The 20435-nt window shown below is 60.2% G+C and overlaps 1 protein-coding gene across 2 annotated transcripts; it reads right to left on the reverse strand.

Moving 5' to 3' along the window:
• Positions 1-638: 638 nt before the first annotated feature.
• LHX2 (LIM homeobox 2) lies at positions 639-18509 on the reverse strand. 2 transcript variants are annotated; one of them, XM_062206899.1, is made up of 5 exons: positions 18384-18509; positions 16691-16893; positions 15519-15922; positions 10093-10298; positions 639-1467 (listed from the first exon to the last, which is right to left on the reverse strand). In XM_062206899.1, the coding sequence occupies exons 1-5, from the start codon at positions 18501-18503 to the stop codon at positions 1180-1182; spliced, it is 1221 nt and encodes a 406-aa protein (XP_062062883.1). In that variant the 5' UTR covers positions 18504-18509; the 3' UTR covers positions 639-1179. The 2 variants fall into 2 exon arrangements, with proteins under 2 accessions (XP_062062883.1, XP_062062882.1); XM_062206898.1 differs by having other exon boundaries at positions 15519-15946.
• Between the last annotated feature and the right edge of the window lie 1926 nt (positions 18510-20435).

Below are 20435 nucleotides of genomic sequence, written 5' to 3' on the forward strand. Positions count from 1 at the left end.
AGGAGCTTCTTCTGGGTCTCCTTCACAGGTGCAGGGGCCCAAGGACTCAGGCCATCCTCTGCTGCTTTTCCCAGGCCACTAGCAGGCAGCTGGATGAGATGAACCGGCACCACATGCGATGCCAGCCTTGCAGGCAGCGACTTTACCAGATATGCCACAACACTGGCCCTAAACTTTTTTTTTTTAAAGAAAATCTATTTATTTATGTATTTATTTGAAAGGCAGGATTATGGGGGTGGGGGGAGATTCTCCATTTGCTGGTTCACTCCCAAATGGCCACCATGGTCAGGAATGGACCAGGTAGAAGCCAGGAGCTTCTTCCGGGTCTCCCACATGGGTGGCAGGAGCCCAAGCACCTGGGCCACTGTCCACTGCCTTCCTGGGCCATTAGCAGGGAGCTGGATGGGAAGTGGAGCAGCGGGGACCAAAGCAGGCAGTGGCTTTACCTGATGCACCACAGTGCCTGTCCCATGGATTCTTGATAAATGAGTCCAGACCCTGGAACCTGCCTCTGGGCTCCGTCCTGCCTCTGTGGCCCTGGGAGTCCCACACTTAAGGGCAACAGCACCAAGTAGTTTCGATAAGTGGTTTTATTACTGGTTAGATTTTACAAATTCGGATATTCGAACAGACTTCCACCTTAAAATTCTAAAACAACAAAGCGACCGTTGGAGGGGGTTTGATTTGTTTTTTTTTTTTTTTCTTTTTAGGACTATTCAAAGTAACAAACTTTTTTTGTTTGTTTTTTTTGTTTTGTTTTGTTTTTTACATTTTTGCTCTGGTCATAAATATACAGAGAGAAAAAGAGGGAGAGAAAAATGAACAAGTCATCCCAAGTATGGAGAAAAAACAGTATTCCTAAGGCACGTGGCAGTCTTTGAAAATACAGAAGCTCTAGCCAACTTAAATTATTTGTTGTTTTTCCTCGCTCAGTCCACAAAACTGTACAGTGACACAAATGTTGTGTTGTAGGTTGATCTTCCAAGTAATTCCACAGTCCGCCCCACTGCGGGAGCTGGCCGCGCAATTATTTTTTTTTCCCTCTGTTTCCAGGCGAGATCCTAAAATGTGGTTAGTTAGTTGCTCAAAGCCTCTATTTTAAAATACACTTGGAATTCAACTAAAGATAATTTCTTTTTTAAAGAAATCGTGGGGCTGGGGGCAGGGGGGCGCGCGTCGTTAGAAAAGATTGGTAAGAGTCGTTTGTGAGGGGCTGTGGGGCTCGTGGCCCTCCAGGCTGCCAGGCACAGAAGTTAGCACGGACGTCACGGTGGGCAGGGTGGGGCTCGTCAAGTCTGTGAGGGTGGTGGGCGTGCTGGAGGGGCTGAGCGAGGCGTTGGAGAGCTCCGAGGCCGGCCCCGACGGCGTCCCCGTCGGCAGCGCCGCGTCCGTGGACTTGTCCACACCCGTGTTTTCCTGCCGTAAGAGGTTGCGCCTGAACTTGGCCCGGGCGTTCTGAAACCAGACCTGCGTGGGACAGGGAAGGAAGGGCTGGTTAGCGGGGTGGGCTGAGTACAGCTCTCCGGGGGGGCTCGCGAAGGCCCCCTTCTGCAGAGGCGGATCCAAGAACTTGCTCCTAGCAAGATAAAATAGAACTTTTCCTTTCCCGGGCTGCGCTATATCGCTGGGTTTCTAACTGCAGCCGCTGGCCATGGATCACGACTGAGGTGGATACCGACCGCACCTCTGCAGAGCCGCCAGCCCGCAGGTGAGGGAGCAACACACACAACAGGCCTGGACTCAGAAAGACAAAATGAGGGCACTGCCATCGTAATTCTTATATCGGTTTCCCATGGGGAGATCAGGGATCTACTGGGATCCACGAGACACTGTTGAAATCGAAGCGATCCGGTTCTGCTGCCTATGCACTTCCTGCTGAGCTGTCACTGGACACGCCAAAAACTCGCATCGCTCTGCACAATGATTGGTTGAGAGGATTTTTTTTTTTTGGCAGTTGCCTCTAAGCAGACAACAGACCCCACAGGTTCTTGCTGGTACAATTCTGAAGTCGTTTCTGAAGTGTGAGGTTGAAAAACACGGAGATGACAGAAAAAATCCACAGGAATCAGGCCACAGTGAGAGGCAAGGCGGGACACGGACACCACCCCCGGCAGCTGGAGGAGGCCCAGGCGCCCTGGGTGCAGGCGGGCGGAGTGGCAGGCAACAGCCGCCAGGTTCACGCAAAGATGCGCAGGTCAGGTCGGGAGGAGCAGTAGCTGCAGGAGGCCTCCCCCAACAGGCCAAGTCCCCAGCTCCCTCCACAAGGGAGGTGGGCAGGAGTGAGAACCGGGCTTGGTGCCGTGTCCCCTGCTCCCTCGTAGAGGGAGGTGGGCAGGAGTGAGAACCGGGCTTGGTGCCGTGTCCCCTGCTCCCTCGTAGAGGGAGGTGGGCAGGAGTGAGAACCGGGCTTGGTGCAGGCTCACCCTCTGATTCCGAGGGTGCAGCCATAGGGACACCTTTGCACGGGAGCCTGTAAGGTTCATGAAGATGCATGCCCACCCCACCCCCCTAGGCACATCTAGCCACAGTCCACACAGCGCCCAGGGAGAGGCCCAGGAAATCCATGCCACTGGGCGGGGTGGCAGTTGTGCCTCCAGAGCCAAAAGCCCGAAAGGCAGGGGCCCCTTCCTTCTCCCTTCCACGAGGACAACACCCGCCGGCAGCCGCCCCCTACATGCAGGCCTGGGGGGCCCTCCAGACTCTAGGTGTCCAGCTGTGTGTTTCCAGATGTGGCTGCATCTGCCTGTGTCTTCTTGGCATCTCGGGCCGCTCGTGGCCCCACCCTCCCCTGGGGACCACCCTGGCTGTAGGGCCTATGGCCTCCAACTCCCCTTTCTGGTGCCCCCACACAATTTGGGATCAATTAAAAACACAGCCGGGAGAGCTGCAGAGGGAGGAGAGCAGTCGGGGCTGTGACGTGGTGAGACCAAGCTCTCCCCCGAGCCGGCTGAAAGCCCACCGCCTCAGAGCATCCTCACATTCTGCTGCCAGCCCTCAGAGACCCTCCACGGAAGTGACTGCCCTAAAGAGAACACACAGGTCCCCGAGAGAGACTGCTGGAGCCCTGGCCGCCGTCCTGGTCTGTGTGTGTGACCCAGGAGCTGGCCCTGTGGTCTGGGTCTCCCACGCGGTAACTGGATGGGGAGTCCTGGGGTGGCACATCGCTCAGCCACCGGGGCTCTGAGACCTTGGGAAGGGCTGGATCTGGTTAGCTGCCGGCTGTTTGCGATTTCCCAGGCGTTGCCCCTAGCAGCGCACTTGTAAACAATGACGCATCCTTCGCAGCCGCCACCCCTGCCGCATGGGGGCTGCGGGAATCTCCCAGACCGAACCCAACAGCTCCCTCATGGCCCGGCTGCTCTGGGGGGTCAGGCTGGCTTGGGGGTCACCTTAACCGGAGTATTTCCTGAGAGGATGTAGGAGACGGGGCCCTAAGTCATCTCCATGTCCCTGGGGACATGGCAGAGCCTGGCGAGGGTGAGAAGTAACAGGTGTGAACAGGATCAGCCCAGACTTCTGTGCCTTTCGCTGTGTCCCGGGCACCCAGCCACCCCGGCGACAGGCACCAGCACAGCCACCCACAATGGGCCCAGTGGGCGGGCCCCATTATCATCTCCACCTTACACATTTAAAATCCAGAGGGGCTCAGAGAGGTGAACTCACTTGGCCAAGGCCACACAGAGGCTAAGCAGATCCTAGAATCCAGAACGGTTTGCTATTAAAAAGCAAAAAAAGTTCTCCCGGCCACACGATCCTGATGAGTCAGCGAGTGAATGGATGAAAGAACTGAGTGAATAGAGACGAGAACACGGTGCAGGGGGAACAGCGCTGGACATGGCTCGGCTTCCAGGGCTGCTGCCACTGACCAGCCAACCCTTACCTCCGGGCTGCCTCAGTTTCCCTTTGGAAACTGCGGCCTCCTGGGGCTCTGACAGGCTGGGATTCCAGGTCAGCAGCAGGCAACAGGGACACGGTCTGCTCCACTCCCCCACTTCTGAAGCCGACAGCCTTCTCCATCACCTGCTTGCAGCTCTGCGGTTGTGTGTTTGGGACAACGGGGCCCGCCCAGGCACAGGAGTCAGAGGCCCACTTGGCCCTGGCACAGCACCCCTGGAGGTACGAAGGAACCCCAAACATGCAAGCTCCACGCCCAAAGGTGTCCATCCTGGACATCCAACAAGGGCTGCATCCAAGGTACCCACTCAAATGGGGCGAAGGGAAGTCATCACAGGGCCACTCCACGTCCCCGCAGGGGAAGTGTACGGCTGTGAGGTGCGGAGAGGGGGCACCCCGATGGCCCCTGCCATTGCAACGTTATGGGAACAACAATGATAACAAATACGACTCACGCCAAGGGCCAGGCATTGTCCCAGTCCTCCACACATACTAACTCAGTTTGCCATTCTAACGCTAGAAGGCAGGCACCAGCGTTCCCAGCCAACAGATGAGAAGACTGGGGCATAGCCAGTAAGAGGCGGAATGGAGACTCCCAGCAGACCGGGTCCTTACCCCGCCCACGCTGCGCCTGTAAACCACACCTGAATGATCAGATCTGTGTTCTCAGACGGCTGACGGTTCTCTATTTTTCTAATCTGTCTGTGTTATTTTACAAAGTTTTTTTTAAGTTTTGTTTTGGAGCCAGTGTGGTGGTACAGCGGGTAATGATGCCAGCACCCACATCAGAGCACCAGTTTGAGACCCGGCTGCTCTGCCTCTGATCCAGTTCCATGCTAGTAGGAAGGCAGCGGATGATGGCCCAAGTGTCTGGGAGATCTGGATGGAGTTCTACGCTCCTGGCTTCAGCCTGGCCCAGTCCTGGCTGTCGCAGCCATTTGGAGAGTGAACCAGCAGATGGACAATCCTTCTCTGTTTCTGGTTTGTTTGTTTGTTTTTAAGATTTTTTTTTATTTGTTTATTTGAGAGGTAGAGTTACAAAGAGAGGGTGAGACAGAGAGAGGTCTTCCATCTGCTGGTTCACTCCCCAATGGCAGCAATGGCCAGAGCTGTGCTGATCCAAAGCCAGAAGCCAGCAGCTTCTCGGTCTCCCATGTGGTTGCAGGGGCCCAAGGACTTAGGCCATCTTCCACTGCTTTGCCAGGCCATAGCAGAGAGCTGGATCAGAAGAGGAGCAGCCAGGACACGAACTGGTGCACATAAGGTATGCTAGTGCCGCAGGCAGAGGCTTAGCCCACTACGCCACAGCACCGGCCCCCTGTTTCTCTCTCTGTCTCTCCCTCTCTTTCTGTCACTCTGCTTCTCAAATAAATAAAGTAAGTCTTCAAAAGTAAAGTTTTCTTTCAAGTCCCAAACATCCTAATCAGGAACCCCAGGCCTACAACTAGTTCACTGTGGGGCCTTGGGAGAACCCCACCACCCTTCAGGGCTTTGCTGTTCTCACCCAGAAAATGAGAGATTTCCTCTAAATTCATCTGTGAGAATCTATCCGACCCAGACTATCCATGACCAGACTGGACGCTCAACACTGTCCTGTACAAATGACAGGCAGGATAATGACCATTTTACAGGTGGGAAAACTGAGGCTCAAATACGCAGTGACTGGCCCTGGTTCAAACCTCACTTCCTCCTCAGAGGAGCCCTCCCTGACTACCTCCTTCACCAGTCGAAGCCCTCTGTTATATGCCCCTATTGCATGTCCGTGTTTCTTCAGTTGTATTTTTTTCAGGAGTTAGACGCGAATTCTCTGGCCGCATAAACTTTGGGAAATGTTAGACGAGACAAAACTGACTGCCCTGCAAGATTTCTCGGTGCGTCTACGAATGCTGGCGCGCTCTGAGCCCCAAGAGAAAGGCAGCCAATCTTTAGCATCACCTGAGCGTAGTCATCCTGGAGTCACTTTCATCATGAGACAGTACCAGCACAGAACAATAAGCAGGTTCCTCTCGTCACCGTCTCCACGTGGTGCACGCCCCTAACTGCGCGCGCTGGCAGGGCTGCCGATCCCCCGAAGGCCTCATTTGCCTGCTGACTGCTCCATGCCCGTGGCCCCGGCTGCCGCGTGCAGGCGCTGGATTTGCTGAATGAATGAAGAGGACAGCTCGAGTTCTCAACTCCTGAGCGCCCACACAGGCTACTGACAAGCAGCCATCCGCACGACGGCTTTTACATTGTGAGCGGGGCGGGTGTTCGGTGCCGCGGCTAAGATGCTGCGTGGGACACCCACATCCTCGATCAGAGCGCCTGGGCTCAAGGTCCGGCTCGGCTCCTGATTCCAGCTTCCTGCTACTGCACACCCATAGGAGGCAGCAGGTGGTAACTTGAATACTTGGGTCCCTGCCACCCACATGGGAGACCCAGATGGAGTCTCGTGGGCTCCTGATTCAGGAACGAACCAGCAGATGGGAGATCTCTCACCCTCTCTCTCTTCCTCTGTCTCTCTGCTTTTCAAAATAAGTAAGCTATTAGTAGCTAAAATGTGCTTTCTTTCGAAGTCACACCAGGAGACCGTCCCCTTCCCAATCAATCAGCTCGCCAGCCCCGCCCACAAGGCCACAGTATCTTCATTGCTCTACCTTCCCGGCCCCTCCCCAGGAAGAAGGAAAAGCAACCTGGCGAGGCATCTGTGTGCCCAGAAACACTCTCCACACGTCTGCAAGGCTGACCGTCCCCATGAACTGCTGGCCGAGGGGCCACTGTCTCCCGGTCACCTCGCCGCTGCCGGAAGCGCTGGGCTCAGCATGCCACTGCTGATGCCTTGAGTCACCACGGGCTCCTGCCTGCCACCCAGATGTGGTGTCTCCAGCCCACACGCCCCCTCCTCTCCCATCCGTACTGCTGCGTCCTGCAGTGAGATCCAGAAGAGAAAACCCCAACCCCGACACTGCACGGCCCCGGAAGCAGCTGGGAAGGGGCCCTTTCTGGGCCTGCCACCAGCACCATCACCTCCCAACCGCGCAGGCACGGAAGCCCCAGCTGCCTCGGCAAAGTGAAAACGATTACACTTGTGAACGCGTGCAAAAGAGAGCGGAACGCTGAGCCGTGCTGTGTGAACGTGTCCGTGACATCAGCACGCCCCGAGCACCTCACACGTGCTCTGTCCATCGCACTGTATGTCCTCCCTTTCTCCTAGCAAGGGCAAGATTGCTAGTATTACATCGCCATTTCACAGCCGAGACCACTGAGGCTCAGAGAGGTAGAGTCACTTACTCGGGGCCGCGCAGCGAGTGAGCGAGTGAGAGAGCGGAGTGTGGACTCCCCAGCAGCTGACTTCACATTCCATCAGGAATGCTGCACCCCAGGCCCGCCGTGTTGGAGACAGACAAGCATTACAGATTCCATAGTAGCCTAGAACACCGCCCCTACAACACCCACCCACTCACCCTCATCGCCCCTGGAAACATGGCCCTGCCCCGCCGGGCAGCCGCTCTCTGTAGAAGGGTTGAGGTGGGGCTGTGAGTCTGAGGGGATAGCCTGCAGGGGGCACCCACGGCCTGGTCCCATTAAGCCGCCAGAGACAAGCAATGTGCAAGTGGTGAAGGGACACTGCCCATGTCCCAGCAGGCACCGGGCTAGAGCCTTCCCCTTCACTGTCTCAGTTGTCAGGAACCCTCCAGGTGAAAACTTCTTCTCCCATTTCAAGGCTCGGGATCTCATCTGTGACAAGCACCCCAACCACACGGCTTCTAAGTCAGAGGGGGTCACATCAGTCTGCTGCCTTCCAAAGCCACCCTGCCTGCTGTCGTGCCCAAAGCGACTCCCATCCATGTGCCCACCCCAGGTCCTACCCGCAGCCAAGCCCCACGCTGGGGATGCAGGCAGCCCCTGGAACCCGGCAAATCCCTGCATCCTATTCGGTGTGCAGCTTCTCACTTGTGCAAGGGGCAGGGACATATTAAGGGGAAGCAGCTTTGCCCGCTGCCGCATGGCCCTGAGCATCTGTGCCACAGGGGGAATATTCAGGGTCGCACAGGCCGTCTGGAGGTGCGGGAAGAGGGGAGAACAGGGTCTCGGGCTTCTCCCCTCCCCACCATACGGACCCTCCATGACACTCACAATGAATACACACAGGGACCGGTTCGGGTCAGAGGAGACAGAAGCATGGCCGCTGGTCAGAGTGGCCTGGATCTGGCTCTGCGAGCTCCTGGCCCAGGCACCTGCAACTCATTCAGGCCCCAGCGTTCTCACCTGCACGGTGGGGAGACTGAGGGACCTGCCTGTCTCCACACCTAATAGGAGGATTTCTTCAGGGCCAGGACTGAGTCATCTCTGCGTCCAGGACCTGGTGCCAACAGAGATTTATGCAGATGGAAGAACAAGAGACAACGCCCCTGGAAACCCAAGTTGGTCGCCCAGCCCTCTGCCTCACCCGGGTTGCAGAGGCTGGCCCCTCCTGGGAGATGCAGAATCCTTATTTCCTTTAACCTGGACCACTGGGGGAGGCCCGTGCCCTGGTGCGCATGCCCGTTGTAGAGATGAGAACCCCACAGCTCAGAGAGGGTAACTCATCTGTCTGAGACGCACAGCCACTGAACAGACCCCAGGCCTTTCCGAGCCCAGCTCTGCCTGACCCCAGGCAGCGCCTGCTCCCGCTCACCACCCACGGCATCTGGAACCAGCTAGGATGAAAAATTCTAGAACCTCAGACCGAACTCGCCCAGGGCTGAAGGCCAGGGGTGCCCAAAAGGTCCCCAAGGAAACCCAGGAAGGTCGACCCTCAGGATCCACCACCCATTCTGGAGCCCAGGCCTGAGGCACTAGGAGCTGTGGGGGTGGGGGGAGTGGGGTGGGCCCAGGGAGGCGCATGGGCTTTCCATTGGCTGGTCTCCGCCTCCCCCACCTACATCACCCAGCCCCCCGCAGGCGGGGCATGCGGGTGCCTGCTCCACTCCCGGGTGCACTCAGGCTGGACAGCCTAGCTGGCAGCGACTAGGGGCCGGGACTCCAGGCTCCCCGCAGACCTGCGGACGCCCTTTTTCACAATCCCAATCTTCTTTTCTTTTTTTTCTAACAGGCACAGGAACTTTTTAGGGTGGCTGTGGCTCTGGCTCCCTTGATGTCACCTCCCAGCCCTCTGTGCCCAAGCCCTGGGGCTGGAAGGTGGTGGGAACGGCCTGGGCTGGAGTCCCAGCACCTCCCTCCTGCTCTGAGACCGTGGTCAGGTCGGGTCACTTGTTTCACCTTACAACGTGCATTGCTCTCACTATAGCCCCCAGTCCTGAAGGAGAACTCAGCTACACCTGCTACCCAGGGAGCTGTCCTCCCGCCTTATCCATGTGTGGATAGAGGATCTGGGGTCCAGCGATCAAAAAACTCATTCACACGAGGTAATGACCGACAGCTAATGAACCTCGCTCCTGTGACCACTGGCTGCCATCCAAAGCCACTGGAGCCAGGAACCCTGTGCCATAGGTAGTTCTGCTGCACCCATTTCACAGATGAGGAAGCTGAGGCCCAGAGGAATCAGGTGACAAAGGGCCATGAAATGATTAAGAGGAGGAGCTGACGATTTGAGAACTGTCAGCCGAGGGCTGTGCCCCACAATTTTGCATCATGCCAAGGCTAGGGTCATTAACATCTTCTGGATAACAGAAATCTCATGGAAGTCCTGGGTCTCGTCTGTCAAGAAAGCCCCTCACACACAGATGTAATCCCACTGCGTTCCACAGGCACGAAGCCATTTCTCCAAAGCCAGCAGGTGAGCGCTGCTCCCACACCCCACCACCAAGCCTTGCTTCTGGGAGAGTCTAGCACACAGCGAGAGAGAAAGAAGATGGGTCTAAATAGATGCCAGAATAACGGAGAGGGGCAGAAGGAAAGGAAAGGGAACCCTGCGAGGGAGTGAGAGACACACAGGCACTGCCACTGGCCTGGGGTGGATGTCCAGGGAGGGGGCTGTGGGTTTATGGAACATATGCGAACCTCTCACAATGGGAACACACAAGAGGGTCACGGACAGCAACTCTCAACTGTGCGGAAGGGAGACAGAAGGCCATAGACAGAGAGGGAAAGGGGAAAGTCAGGGGAAGAACTGGAAATGACAGATGGAGACGCAGAAAGAGCCAGGCAGGCCCAGGACCGGAGGTCCCTCCCAGGCCCCTGGCCGCCCCCGGGGGCTCCACCCCTGCCCCGGCTGACCTGCAGCACCCGCTTGGTGAGGCCTGTCTTCTGCGCCAGCTGCTTCAAGTCCTTGGCATCGGGGTTGTGGTTAATGGCAAAGTAAGACTTCATGGTCCGAAGCTGGTGGTGCTTGAAGGAGGTGCGCATGCGCTTGGTCTTCTGGCTGCTGGGGTACGGCTGGTCGCGGTCCAGGTGCTCTGCGTCATTCTCATTGCAGCTCAGCGCTGGGGAGGGGATGCAGAAGCCGGAGGTGAGCTTCCAGACCGAGTGCCCACCCGCTCCGCCCACCACCGCACCCTGAGTGCAACCACACTGAGGTGGGCGTGTCATCTCCCCACTCTACCCCTGTTGCAGCTGGAGAAACTGAGGCTGGGGACAACACAGGCTGTCCTGCATCTCTCAGGAAATGCAAGAGTCACTCCCAGCAACGAGGAGACCCAAAAGCCACTCTGAGCCATCACCTTACAAAAATGACAGCGACAGGGACAACTTGTTGCTGCCTCACAGCACCCCAGATGAGGCGCACCAGGGCCACGCCCCTTTAAGCAAGCTGCTCTCTCCCCTTTTCCACAGATGCTGAAAAGGAGGCTCAGACAGGGCAGCTGCGTCACTGGGACACAGCAGTGCAGGGTCTCCGAGCCCCCATTCTTCCGGCTTCCCACACTCTCCAAAGAGGAGCCACTGTTTCCCATCGCCCCCTGCAGGCCCTGGCATTGGCACCTGGAGTGCCTGGAGGACTGAGAGACTCACTTTCATTCTGCTCTCATCAGCTCCTGTGCCCAGAGGTCCTGAGTGAGTCTCACGCCTTGGGCATTAGGTGTGTTTGGACCCCTGACCCCTATGTGGGAGACCCAGAGGAAGCTCCTGGCTCTTGGCTTTGACCTGGCTCAGCCCTGGCTGTTTCAGCCATCTGGGGAGTGAACCAGCAGATGGAAGATTCTCTCTCTCTCTCTCTACTCTCTCTCTAAAATAATAAATAAACCGTAAATAAAATAAACCTTAAAAAGGGAGAGAGAGAGAGATTGCACTCGGTGGCTGACTGCTCATCACTGCCCTCTGCAGTGTTACAAGTGGAGCAAGTGGGGACGAAGCAATCTGAGGGCAGGAGGCTGGAGGAAGAAGCGAACAGGTATCAATCAGACGCCTCGGAGCCGCAAGCCTGCGGCTTGGTGAACGTCACAGCATCATCACTACTGCTATTGTTCCCATTTTAGAGATGACAAAAGTAACGCTAATGGGAAGGAAGCCACTTGCACACATCTAAGCCACCGGATCCAACAGTTTCTCACCCCCCACACTCGCCACAAAGGAAGACAGCCTAAAGAGAGCGGTTCCTTAGGGAGCCTGCCACCACCCACAAGGGGCCTCGCTGACAATGGCTGATGGCCCTGGGGGTGGAGGAACCTCAGGCCTCAGAAACTGCCCAGCAACCTGGCAGCTGCTGGGGACATGCCAGGCCCCTCCCAAGATCCCATACGGAGGGGTCGTGCTCTGAGGAAAGCCTCACCCAGGGTCAAAGTCAGCACCCCAAAAGTAAGAATTGGGGGACACCTTGCACCCCATCCCATGCCCACAATGCAGTGGCCAGATTTAGCAAATAAAAATATAGGTGACCCAGTTGATTCAAACTTCAGATAAACAACAAATGATTTTTAAATATGATTTTGTCCCAAATACTGCAAGGGTCACATCTATATTTTAAAAAATTATCTACCTAAAGTTCACACATTGCACAGGTTATACTTATACTAAAAATTATCTAAAATTCAAATATTGCATGGGATATACACTATAAATATAATCGTTGTTCACCTGAAATTTAACTGAGCATCCCACATCTCCCTGGGGAGTCACTCTTCCTCTTCTGGTGACTCCCACCTCCCCCTGCCCAGGGACAGGGACAGACCAGCAGGAAGCATTTGCAAGATACTGCATTTGCCCCGACCTTGGAGCTGTCAACTAGGACTTCCCCTCCTAAGCTTCCCTTCCCACAAGCTCCCCCCAGAGCAAAGACCGGGGCTCCCCGATTTGAAGATCAGAGGGTAACCATCAACCACAGGCACAGGACAGGCCCTGCCCGCTGAGAAAAGCGACCACCTTCCCCCAGTCCCCGGCTACACACCGGTGGGGCAGGCCTCCCCACGGGGGACCTCCGGCCCAGCCCTCCGCCCAGCCCCCGCCCAGGCCTCGCTGCTGTTAATGAGCTCCGTGGGGACCCCGGCGCCCCGTGGGCCCAGGGGAAGTGCCCTGAGTGCGGCCTGGGTGGGGGAGGTGGTGCGGGGGAGGGAAACTGAGCGGAGAAAGGAAAGAGGTGGAAAGAAAGAGAATGGAGAGAGGTGGGGAGGGGAGACGGACAGGGCCAGGGCGAGAGGCGAGCCAGGGGGCAGCAAGAGAGATACCCAGCTACGGAGTCCCGGAATCAGGAAGGCACGGTGGGGGTCCAGGCGAGGGGAGTGAACCCCAAGAACTAAGGGAGGCAGGGTCCCCCGGGGGGGGCCCGGGAGCACAGCAGGGGAGAAACCCAGAGATGGAGGGAAAGGAGGAAGGGGCGGCCGAGGTGGCTGGGGCCGCGGCAGACCAGCGGTGGGGCAGGGTGCCCCGGGGGAGAACCGAGGGGCCGAGGGGCCGAGGCCTGGCGCGCACCCCCGTGCCGGGCCGGGTCGAGGTGCCCCAGGATCGGATCCGGGGAGGAGCGAGGGGCCGAGGGGAGGGGGAGGACCTGGGCTTTCTCTCTCTCTCTCTCTTTTTTTCTTTTCCTCTCAATTAGGCCGATTCAATGGAGCTAAAGAGCTCGTAAAATCATGAATAATTTACTCGTGATCTGTTATTAACCCATCGGGTTTCGAGCTCTTGTCGCTGGGACTGAACCTGTAATCAAATCTGACTTCGCCTCATTTTACTAAAGACGAGATTGTAGGTTAAATTGTCTAAATAATGGATTGGAATCAAATCAGTAATTACGCCGCCAGGCACACACACAAAAAGCTGGGGCTGGGGGAGGCCCGAGCGTCCGGCCGGTCCGCGCGGGACTTCCGCGGCCGAGGCACGCAAACCCGCGAAAAGTGCGCCGCCCGGACCCCTCGAAGGCTCCGGCCGCCGCGCCCGCGCCCCCCGGCCCGCGAGCAGCCCCGCTTGGAGTTAAAGGGAGGTTTCCGTTCCGCCTCCGGGGCCGCGGCTGAGCGCTCCGACCAGAGGGGCCGCGGGAGGAAGGCCGGCGGCGGCCCCCGCCCCGGAAGGACTTTCCGAGCCTGCGGCCCGCGGCCCCGCTGCCCTCCCCTGAGCCGAGGCCCGAGCGCACCGACGGCGCACCCCCAACAACCGCTCGCGCGCAGCCCACTCCTCGCCCGCCGCGGGACTGTCCCCCAGAGCGACGGGTTCTGCCAGGTGCCAGGACTCGGTGTGGCCGGGCCCCTGGACGCGAAGCACTGGGACAAGCCAGCCTCCTCCGTCGGAACCAGGCACGCACACTACGCCCGCAGGTCGCACCCTGCACGGTCCCAGCTTTCCGATCCCAGCTGCCCCATGGCCCACACTGCGGCCATTTCCCTCCTGCCCGAGTGGGAGGAGAGGGAAGGGGCGCAAGCCGGGTCTGGGGAGGCCTGGCTACCCCCCACCCCCAGCAAGGCCCCGGAGTCGGGGCGCCCTCTTCGTCCAACCTTGTCCCGGGAGCCCCGAAGCAGCGAGCCGCACCGCCAGCGCCGCGCACCGGACACCCTTCCTCCTAGTGCCCGGGGGCCCGGGCCAAGGCCGGAGGCGCGCGCTCAGGACAGCAGGGCAACAGTGAAACCGCTCCGGAGACAGAGAAAGGAGGAAAAGAAGAGCGGGCCCAAAGAGAAATGAAAAACACTGAGCTGGCTGTGGGGCAGGCGTCCTGCGAAGGCGCCAGCTCCCCCTGAAACAGCCTCCGGCCGCAGGTCCGTGCGGCCTCCCTGGGGCGGGCGGCGGCTGGGCAGCAAAAAGCAAAGAAATCTTTACCGCTTCTCGACCCGCTTTTCTTGCACGATTTCAAACCCAGTGTGCCCAAGGAAACGTTAAAGCCCGCTGCTGGGTGACCTGGAGCCACTTCCTACTGGGGGCCGAACCCGCTTGATACACAGGCGCGGCTTGGTGTTGGGGGACCCGGCCCGGGCTGGGAGAGGCGGGGTGGAAATTCGAGAGGCCCCCCCCCGGCGGTAGGGCCTCCCCCAAATCTTAAACTGCCCTGCCATCGCGGCTTCCCCACTGCCCCAACTAGGGGCTGCAGCCCCCCAGCGCCACACACCGAGACACACCCCACTGCCTTGCAGCGGGCACGTTCGTTGTCGCGCAGCGGCGACCCCCCAGCCACGGCCCAGCGCTCCCCCAGCAGCTCAGACTCAAGATCAAAATAACTCTGACTTCTTCCGCACCGCCGCCCCCTCTGCCCCCACTTGGGCATCAGACTGGGGGTGGGAAATAAACCATGATTTCCGAATCCGATTCTGTCGCAAACGAAAAGAAAGAAAATAATTGCAAATAAACTCTAGTTCGGAAGCCCCCAGAGTCGTAAACCTTTCCGGGTCGTGCAGACTTCGGGCAGATGTTGACGGTTCAATTTGCGGGGCCTACGAGGTTCGCTGCGGTCCTGAGCAGGGAGGGGCGCTGGAGGGGGCAGAGCTCCGGGAACGGGGCCCTGGGGTTCAAAGATGCCGGAAACGTGGAACGAGGCCACCCCCTCTCCTGCACCCTCCCCCCTTGCGAGGCCGGGCCTGCTCTGGTCTCTCGTCGCGGGCTCCCGGCTCCGGCTTCCAACGGTTGCCGCCCTCACCCTGTTAGGCGCCCGGACACAGAGAAAAGAGAGCCCGGGAAAACCAGGACCTGGCCTCCCTGGAGGGTCGAGACGCTGCAAGGACCCACAGCCCTGGCCTGGAAGATGCTCCCGCGTCCGCCGCCCTGGGGACATTTCTCACCACCGGGCCCTGCGCCAGGCTGAGCTCACAGCCCCAGGCCACCTCCAGCCCTTTCTCTTGGGACCCTCGGCGCCCTGCAGGGCTCCGCCGCGAAGAAGCCCCGGCTCCCCGCCCTCCGCCGCGCCCGCCCAGAGCCTGTTTGGTGTCCGCACCGCCTTGTTTGCTCAATCCCTACACTTTCTGAGCAGCAAAGCGGGCACCAGCTGCAAACCAAAAAGACACCTCTTAAAAAAAAAAAAAAAAAAACACTTCTATTCCGCTACAAGGCCCGCACCGGGGCTCCAAGGGCCCAAATCAGCCTCTTCTCCCGCTCCAGCTGAGAGCGCGCCTGCTGGGGCGGAGGAAAACTGAAGTCCCTGCCGCCTGGCCGCACTCCGGGCCGAAAGTCGAAGGGTCCGAGGGCCCTCGGTTTGCCAAGCCCAGAGAGGTCCTCCGCAGCTCGCGACCGTAGGCGCCGTGCTTTCCCCCAACCCGACGGGGGCGCTCGGTGCGCCCCGCACTTGCACGCGCACTCACCAGCGTTGTAGGCCGCCAGGTCTGCCCCAGGGCCGGGGCTCTTGCGCTTCCGCGGCCGTCCCTTCTGCACTGTGCCCACGCCGTTGTAGTACGGAAGACCCAGCGGGTTGGCCCCGGCTGCGCCCAGCCCAGCGCTCTTGGCCGCCGCCGCTGCAGCCGCCGCCGCCGCCACGTCGGCGTGGTTGAAGTGCGCCGGGTACTCGCCCTGCAGGAGCGCCTCGAAGTGCAAGCGGCAATAGACTAGGCTGTCCTTCATGCCGAAGTGGTCTCCGGTGGTCAGCATCTTGTTACACGTGGTGCATGTGAAGCAGTTGAGGTGATAAACCAAGTCCCGAGCCCGCATCACCATCTCCGAGGCCGAGATGCCCAGGTGGCAGCGGGCGCAGCGCTGCACAGAGAACCGCCTGTAGGGACCAGGGAGGCAGGGGCTGTGGGGACACACGGTTGGGTAAGCCCCCCCCCCAATCCTTCCTCGGGATGTCCCGCTGCTGCTGGGACAACTTTGCCTGCCTTTGGAAGATGGGGCAGAGGGAGCTGGATTTTGACCCAGGCCTGCTCCTATCCTGAAATAGTTCCCTTTAACCATTTTTACGCCTACAAGAGCTTCTGCCTTAGAGTCTGAGCAAGTCCTAGGAAAGCCTTACTTGGGAGTGGAGCAGAAACTCCCCCAGGTACCCCTTTCTCCACACTCCCCCTGCCCGCCTGGGTAATTTGGAGGAAAGAGAGGGAATATAAACAGACACTAAGCCTAAACCTGGACGGAAGGAGAAACTGGGAACCTGGAGCTGCTTTAATCCTGGCCAGCTTTCTTTCCGGTCTTCCAGTCTCCCCTACAGACCCCGGATCGCGCCCACTCCCCAAGCACTCCCTGCAACGTTGTTCCACACCAGCACTGGCCGGCCTGGGTTTGAGGGAATGCCTATTTCTGTGCCCCTCTGGCTGACCCCTGAAACTTCAAGGGGGAGAGGAATGCAAAGCCCCCAACCCCAGCTCAGAGGGGAGGGCAGCTCCTGCTGCTCTCTGGTCCCTACACTTTGCACACCTTCCCCAAAGCTTCCCAAATCACTGCTTTAAAAGGCTGTCACCACATCTGTGCTGGTCTGGAGGGGGGAGCCTGAGTAGGGAAACCTGGGGGGGCTGTGGCCGCGAGGGCATTCCGAGGGGGGGGCTACCTGTAGTAATCTTCCTTGCAGTAGATGCTGCCGTCCTTGCTGAAACACGTGAGCTCCGACTCCAGGTTCAGCTTGCACTCACAGCACTTGAGGCAGCGCATGTGCCACTGCTTGTCCACCGCCAGCAGGTAGTAGCGGTCGGAGATCTTGCCCCCGCAGCCGGCGCACAGCGCAGCCCGGTCACTACTGATGGACGGCATGGTCTGCGAAGGGAGGAAGGCGGGAGACCGCAGCGCCCGCGTCAGCCTGCGGCTCCTCTGCCGCCGCCGGGAAGCCGGCACCCGCCACTGCCTCGGTGGCCCCAGGCAGCCCTGACCGCCCAGGGGGCTGCCAGCGTGGGCAGTGCACTTCCCCCACCCCAAAGGGCCTATATCCAGGCGGCTGGGGCCCAGGCCCACCGGCGCAGCCTTAGCCGGCCACGGGCCCAGGCCGAGCTCCCAGTCTGGATGGCTCGCTCCCTTTCTACTTCTCCCCCTTCCTGTCCCCCGGCCGGTTCCCCAGAAATGCTCAGCCGCCTGCCGGGACTGGGGCAGCCGCGGCTATTCCGGTGCAGCCTTCCAAGAGCGTCCTCCAAACTGTTTCTTAAAGGAGCCACCGGCCGGATCGGGTCTCAGGAGAGGGGTAAGGTGACCATCAGCAGTCACCCTCCACACAGACTCCTCTTCCGGGAGGCAGGCTCCCTCGCCCCCAAGCCCCGGTGGTCTCTGGATCCGCAGGCCGAGGGCTTCGGCCAGGGCAGGTCACACAACTTCTGGCTGCTCTGACACAGCGGCAGAGGCCCTCTTGGGTCCGGGGGTCGTGCAGCAGAGTGCCGGGGCACCCTCACAGTCTCTGGGTGCCGGGCAGGCCCAGGCCAAATCTTCCCCCACCAAGCTGGAGCCGAGCGAAAGGCTTCAAAGCGGGGCAGGAGCGCCGGGAGGCCGAGAGGCCGCTGAGGCTGCCGCTCTTGCTCTCGGAGCAGAAAACGTTTCGAACGGGCTCCCCGCCGCCCCGGCCTTAAGGTCACTTCTGGGCCCGCCGCTCGGGCAGCCTCGGCTCCTCCGGCCCCCGGGGAGGTCTAGGGACCAGACACTGGCTCTGTGGGGCTGGCCAGGCGGAGCCAGGTGTAAAGAACCGAGTGGAGTCTCCTTCCGCGAGAGCCAGGCCGAGCTGAACTCCTAGCCCCGGCCTGGTCACGGCCGGCCGGCCACGGGGCCGGGAACACGATCAACGAAAAGTGCTGGCCCAGAGGACTTCGGCCCCAGAAACCGCGCTGGGGAGCGGGCCCCGATTCCGGCGACGCCGGATAGAACCCCAGTGCTCCCGGCTGGTTCGTCCTGCCCGGAGCTGCGGGCGACGCCGCCAGCAGCCCGAGCCCGAGCCGGGAAGCGGAGCGCGGGGCTTTCGACCCGGGCGCCGGGCGAGGTGAGAAGGGCCGCAAAGGAGACTTCGCCTCCACTCCGGGAGAGACGCTGTCCTCCACCCCAGGGCTCCGGGATTTCGACCTTGTTTCCTGCTGCGTCCCAGCAGCCAGGTCTCCCCCCACACACAAACACCCCAGCCGGCAGCTACGGGCCTAGCATCCTGTCCGAGGATTCTCAGCGCCAGGTCCCGTGCGGCACGAAGGGCGCTCCCTAAACTTCGGGGACAGGCGGCGCCGACGGACCCGACTCCGTCCCAGCTCTCAACCCGGACCCCACAGCCGCGCGCCTACCGTCTCGGTGTCGCCGCGGTCGATGGCGGAGCTGATGGCGGGAGCCTCGCTCTTGGCCCTGCGGTCCATCTCGTCGATGACCCCGTGCACTTCGGGGCCCGACAGACTGTGGAACAGCATCTCGGCGGGACCGGCGGGGCCGGGGGCGCGGCTCCTCGGACGGAGGGCTTGCCCCCCGCCTCAGCTGCCTGGCGCTCCTGGCGCTAACGGGCCCGGTGCATCGCCACCGCAGCCCCGGCCCCGCCCGAGCTCGGCTGCGCCCCCAGGCCGGGCTCCGGGCCCCGGGCGCCCGCGGGCCAGGACGCCTCCCGCCGAGGCGTAGGGGCAGCTACATCGCGGGGCGCCTGGGCGGCGGCGCCAAAGCCAGGGTCACAAGGGCACGGGAAGGGGGGGTGCAGAAAAGGGCAGGGGTCGGCGCCCGCCGCGGGCGCTTTCACGCCGCGGGCATTGCCCGCCCGGCTTCGGCGCCCGGGGCGCAAAGCAGGGGCGCAAACTCTGCCCGAGGCAGCGACGGCTGCGGTCGCGGTTCACCCCACAAGAGGCTAGGTGCCAGCGGCAGCCCAGCTGCCTAGAACCCTCCCCTCCCTGGGGTGCGCCCCAGCCCAGGGCGACCCTCTTGGGCGCCGAGTCGGTGACTGAAGTAAGGGTTTCTCCGAAGCCAGCGAGCCGAGCCGAGCCACCGGGAGAATTGAAGAGGAGGAGGAGGAGGAGGAGGAGGAAGAGGAGGAGGAGGAGGAGGCGGAGGAGGAGGAGGTGGAGGAGGAGAAAAAGGAGGAGGAGCAGAGTGGGAGGAGGAGCCGCCGGCCGCGGGCCCAGCCGCGGCGCAATGCTCTCCAAGCGCGCGCCGAGCCCAGCCCCGGCTCTGCAGTCCGCGCCAGCGCAAGCCTCCGCGCCTTTTCTACAGCCGCGCCTGACATCACGTCCTGCCGCCGCGCCATTGGCCGCCCGGCGCCCCAGGCCCTGGCAGCGCGTGCTCCGGGAAGGCGGGAGACCCGAGAGGGAGGGGAGAGGCGAGGGGAGGAGAGGAGGGACGAGATGGTGGGAGCTGGTGGGCGAGGCTGGAGGGAGGAGGCGGGAGGGAGGAGGCAGAGCGCGGGGTTTGGAGTTTTTAAGCTACGAACGGTTTCCTGCGATTTCTCCGGGAAGGAAGGGAAATTAAACCCTCGCTCCTCGCTCTCTATCCTAAGAAGGCGCAGCGGGAGGATGCTCGAGGAGGTCTCACTCCGGGCTCCCCCCAGCCCAGAGCCTCTGCCTCTAGCACCGGCTGGGCTGTACGGAGGGGGCCCAGAAAGGCGGGCCTGGGGCAGAATTGCCAGTCTTCGGTCACTTCCCTCAGAGCTGGACCTTTAGCCTGGGCTCCACGCCCTGAGCTGCCGGCTGCTCCACAGGCCCGCTGGGGACCCAGCTGAGCCCACGAGGGGAAATCTGTGGCTCCCAGCGAGGGGGCCAGCCAACACATCCTAGATGCGAGTAAACTAGGGCCCAATCTGTGGCTCAGCGCGTAGCTCCTTCTTGCCTCTTCCCCGTCTCTCTCCAGCCTGGAAGAGTGGGGGTGAGTGTGGCTTTGGGACCTCGGAATGGCAAGAGTCCCAGTACTGGTTCCTAGCCGTTGCTGTTCAGGGAAACCTTAGGCGAGTGACATAACCGCCCTTAGCTTGCTTTTGCAATGGGAGACAAGAGGGCCCCTTTGCATGGAGGTGATAAAGCAGAGATCATCATGTAAAATGCCTGGAGCGTAGTAAGTAGGCACTTGGCAAATTCTTTACTTACTCTTTTCTCTCTCTTATTGAAAACTTTCAGCACCACCGAAGTTTCTTAAAGACCTCAGGCCCATTCTCTGCCCACTGGGTGTGCCAAGCCACAGATCCATTGACACCCAGGGTCCATCTTACCACCTGGCTCCACCACTGTGCCAAGGACCAAGAGCCTAGCCTGCCAGGTAAATCCCAGCTACCACTCCCAGCCTCTAGACTTAGAGCTTAGCCTAATCTGTCCGGGAATTGAAGGCAATACCCGGTGTCTGGTGGAGCAGGATTTAACAGATCCAAAGTG

Source organism: Lepus europaeus, chromosome 12 (assembly GCF_033115175.1).
Source record: "Lepus europaeus isolate LE1 chromosome 12, mLepTim1.pri, whole genome shotgun sequence".
NCBI lineage: Eukaryota > Metazoa > Chordata > Mammalia > Lagomorpha > Leporidae > Lepus > Lepus europaeus.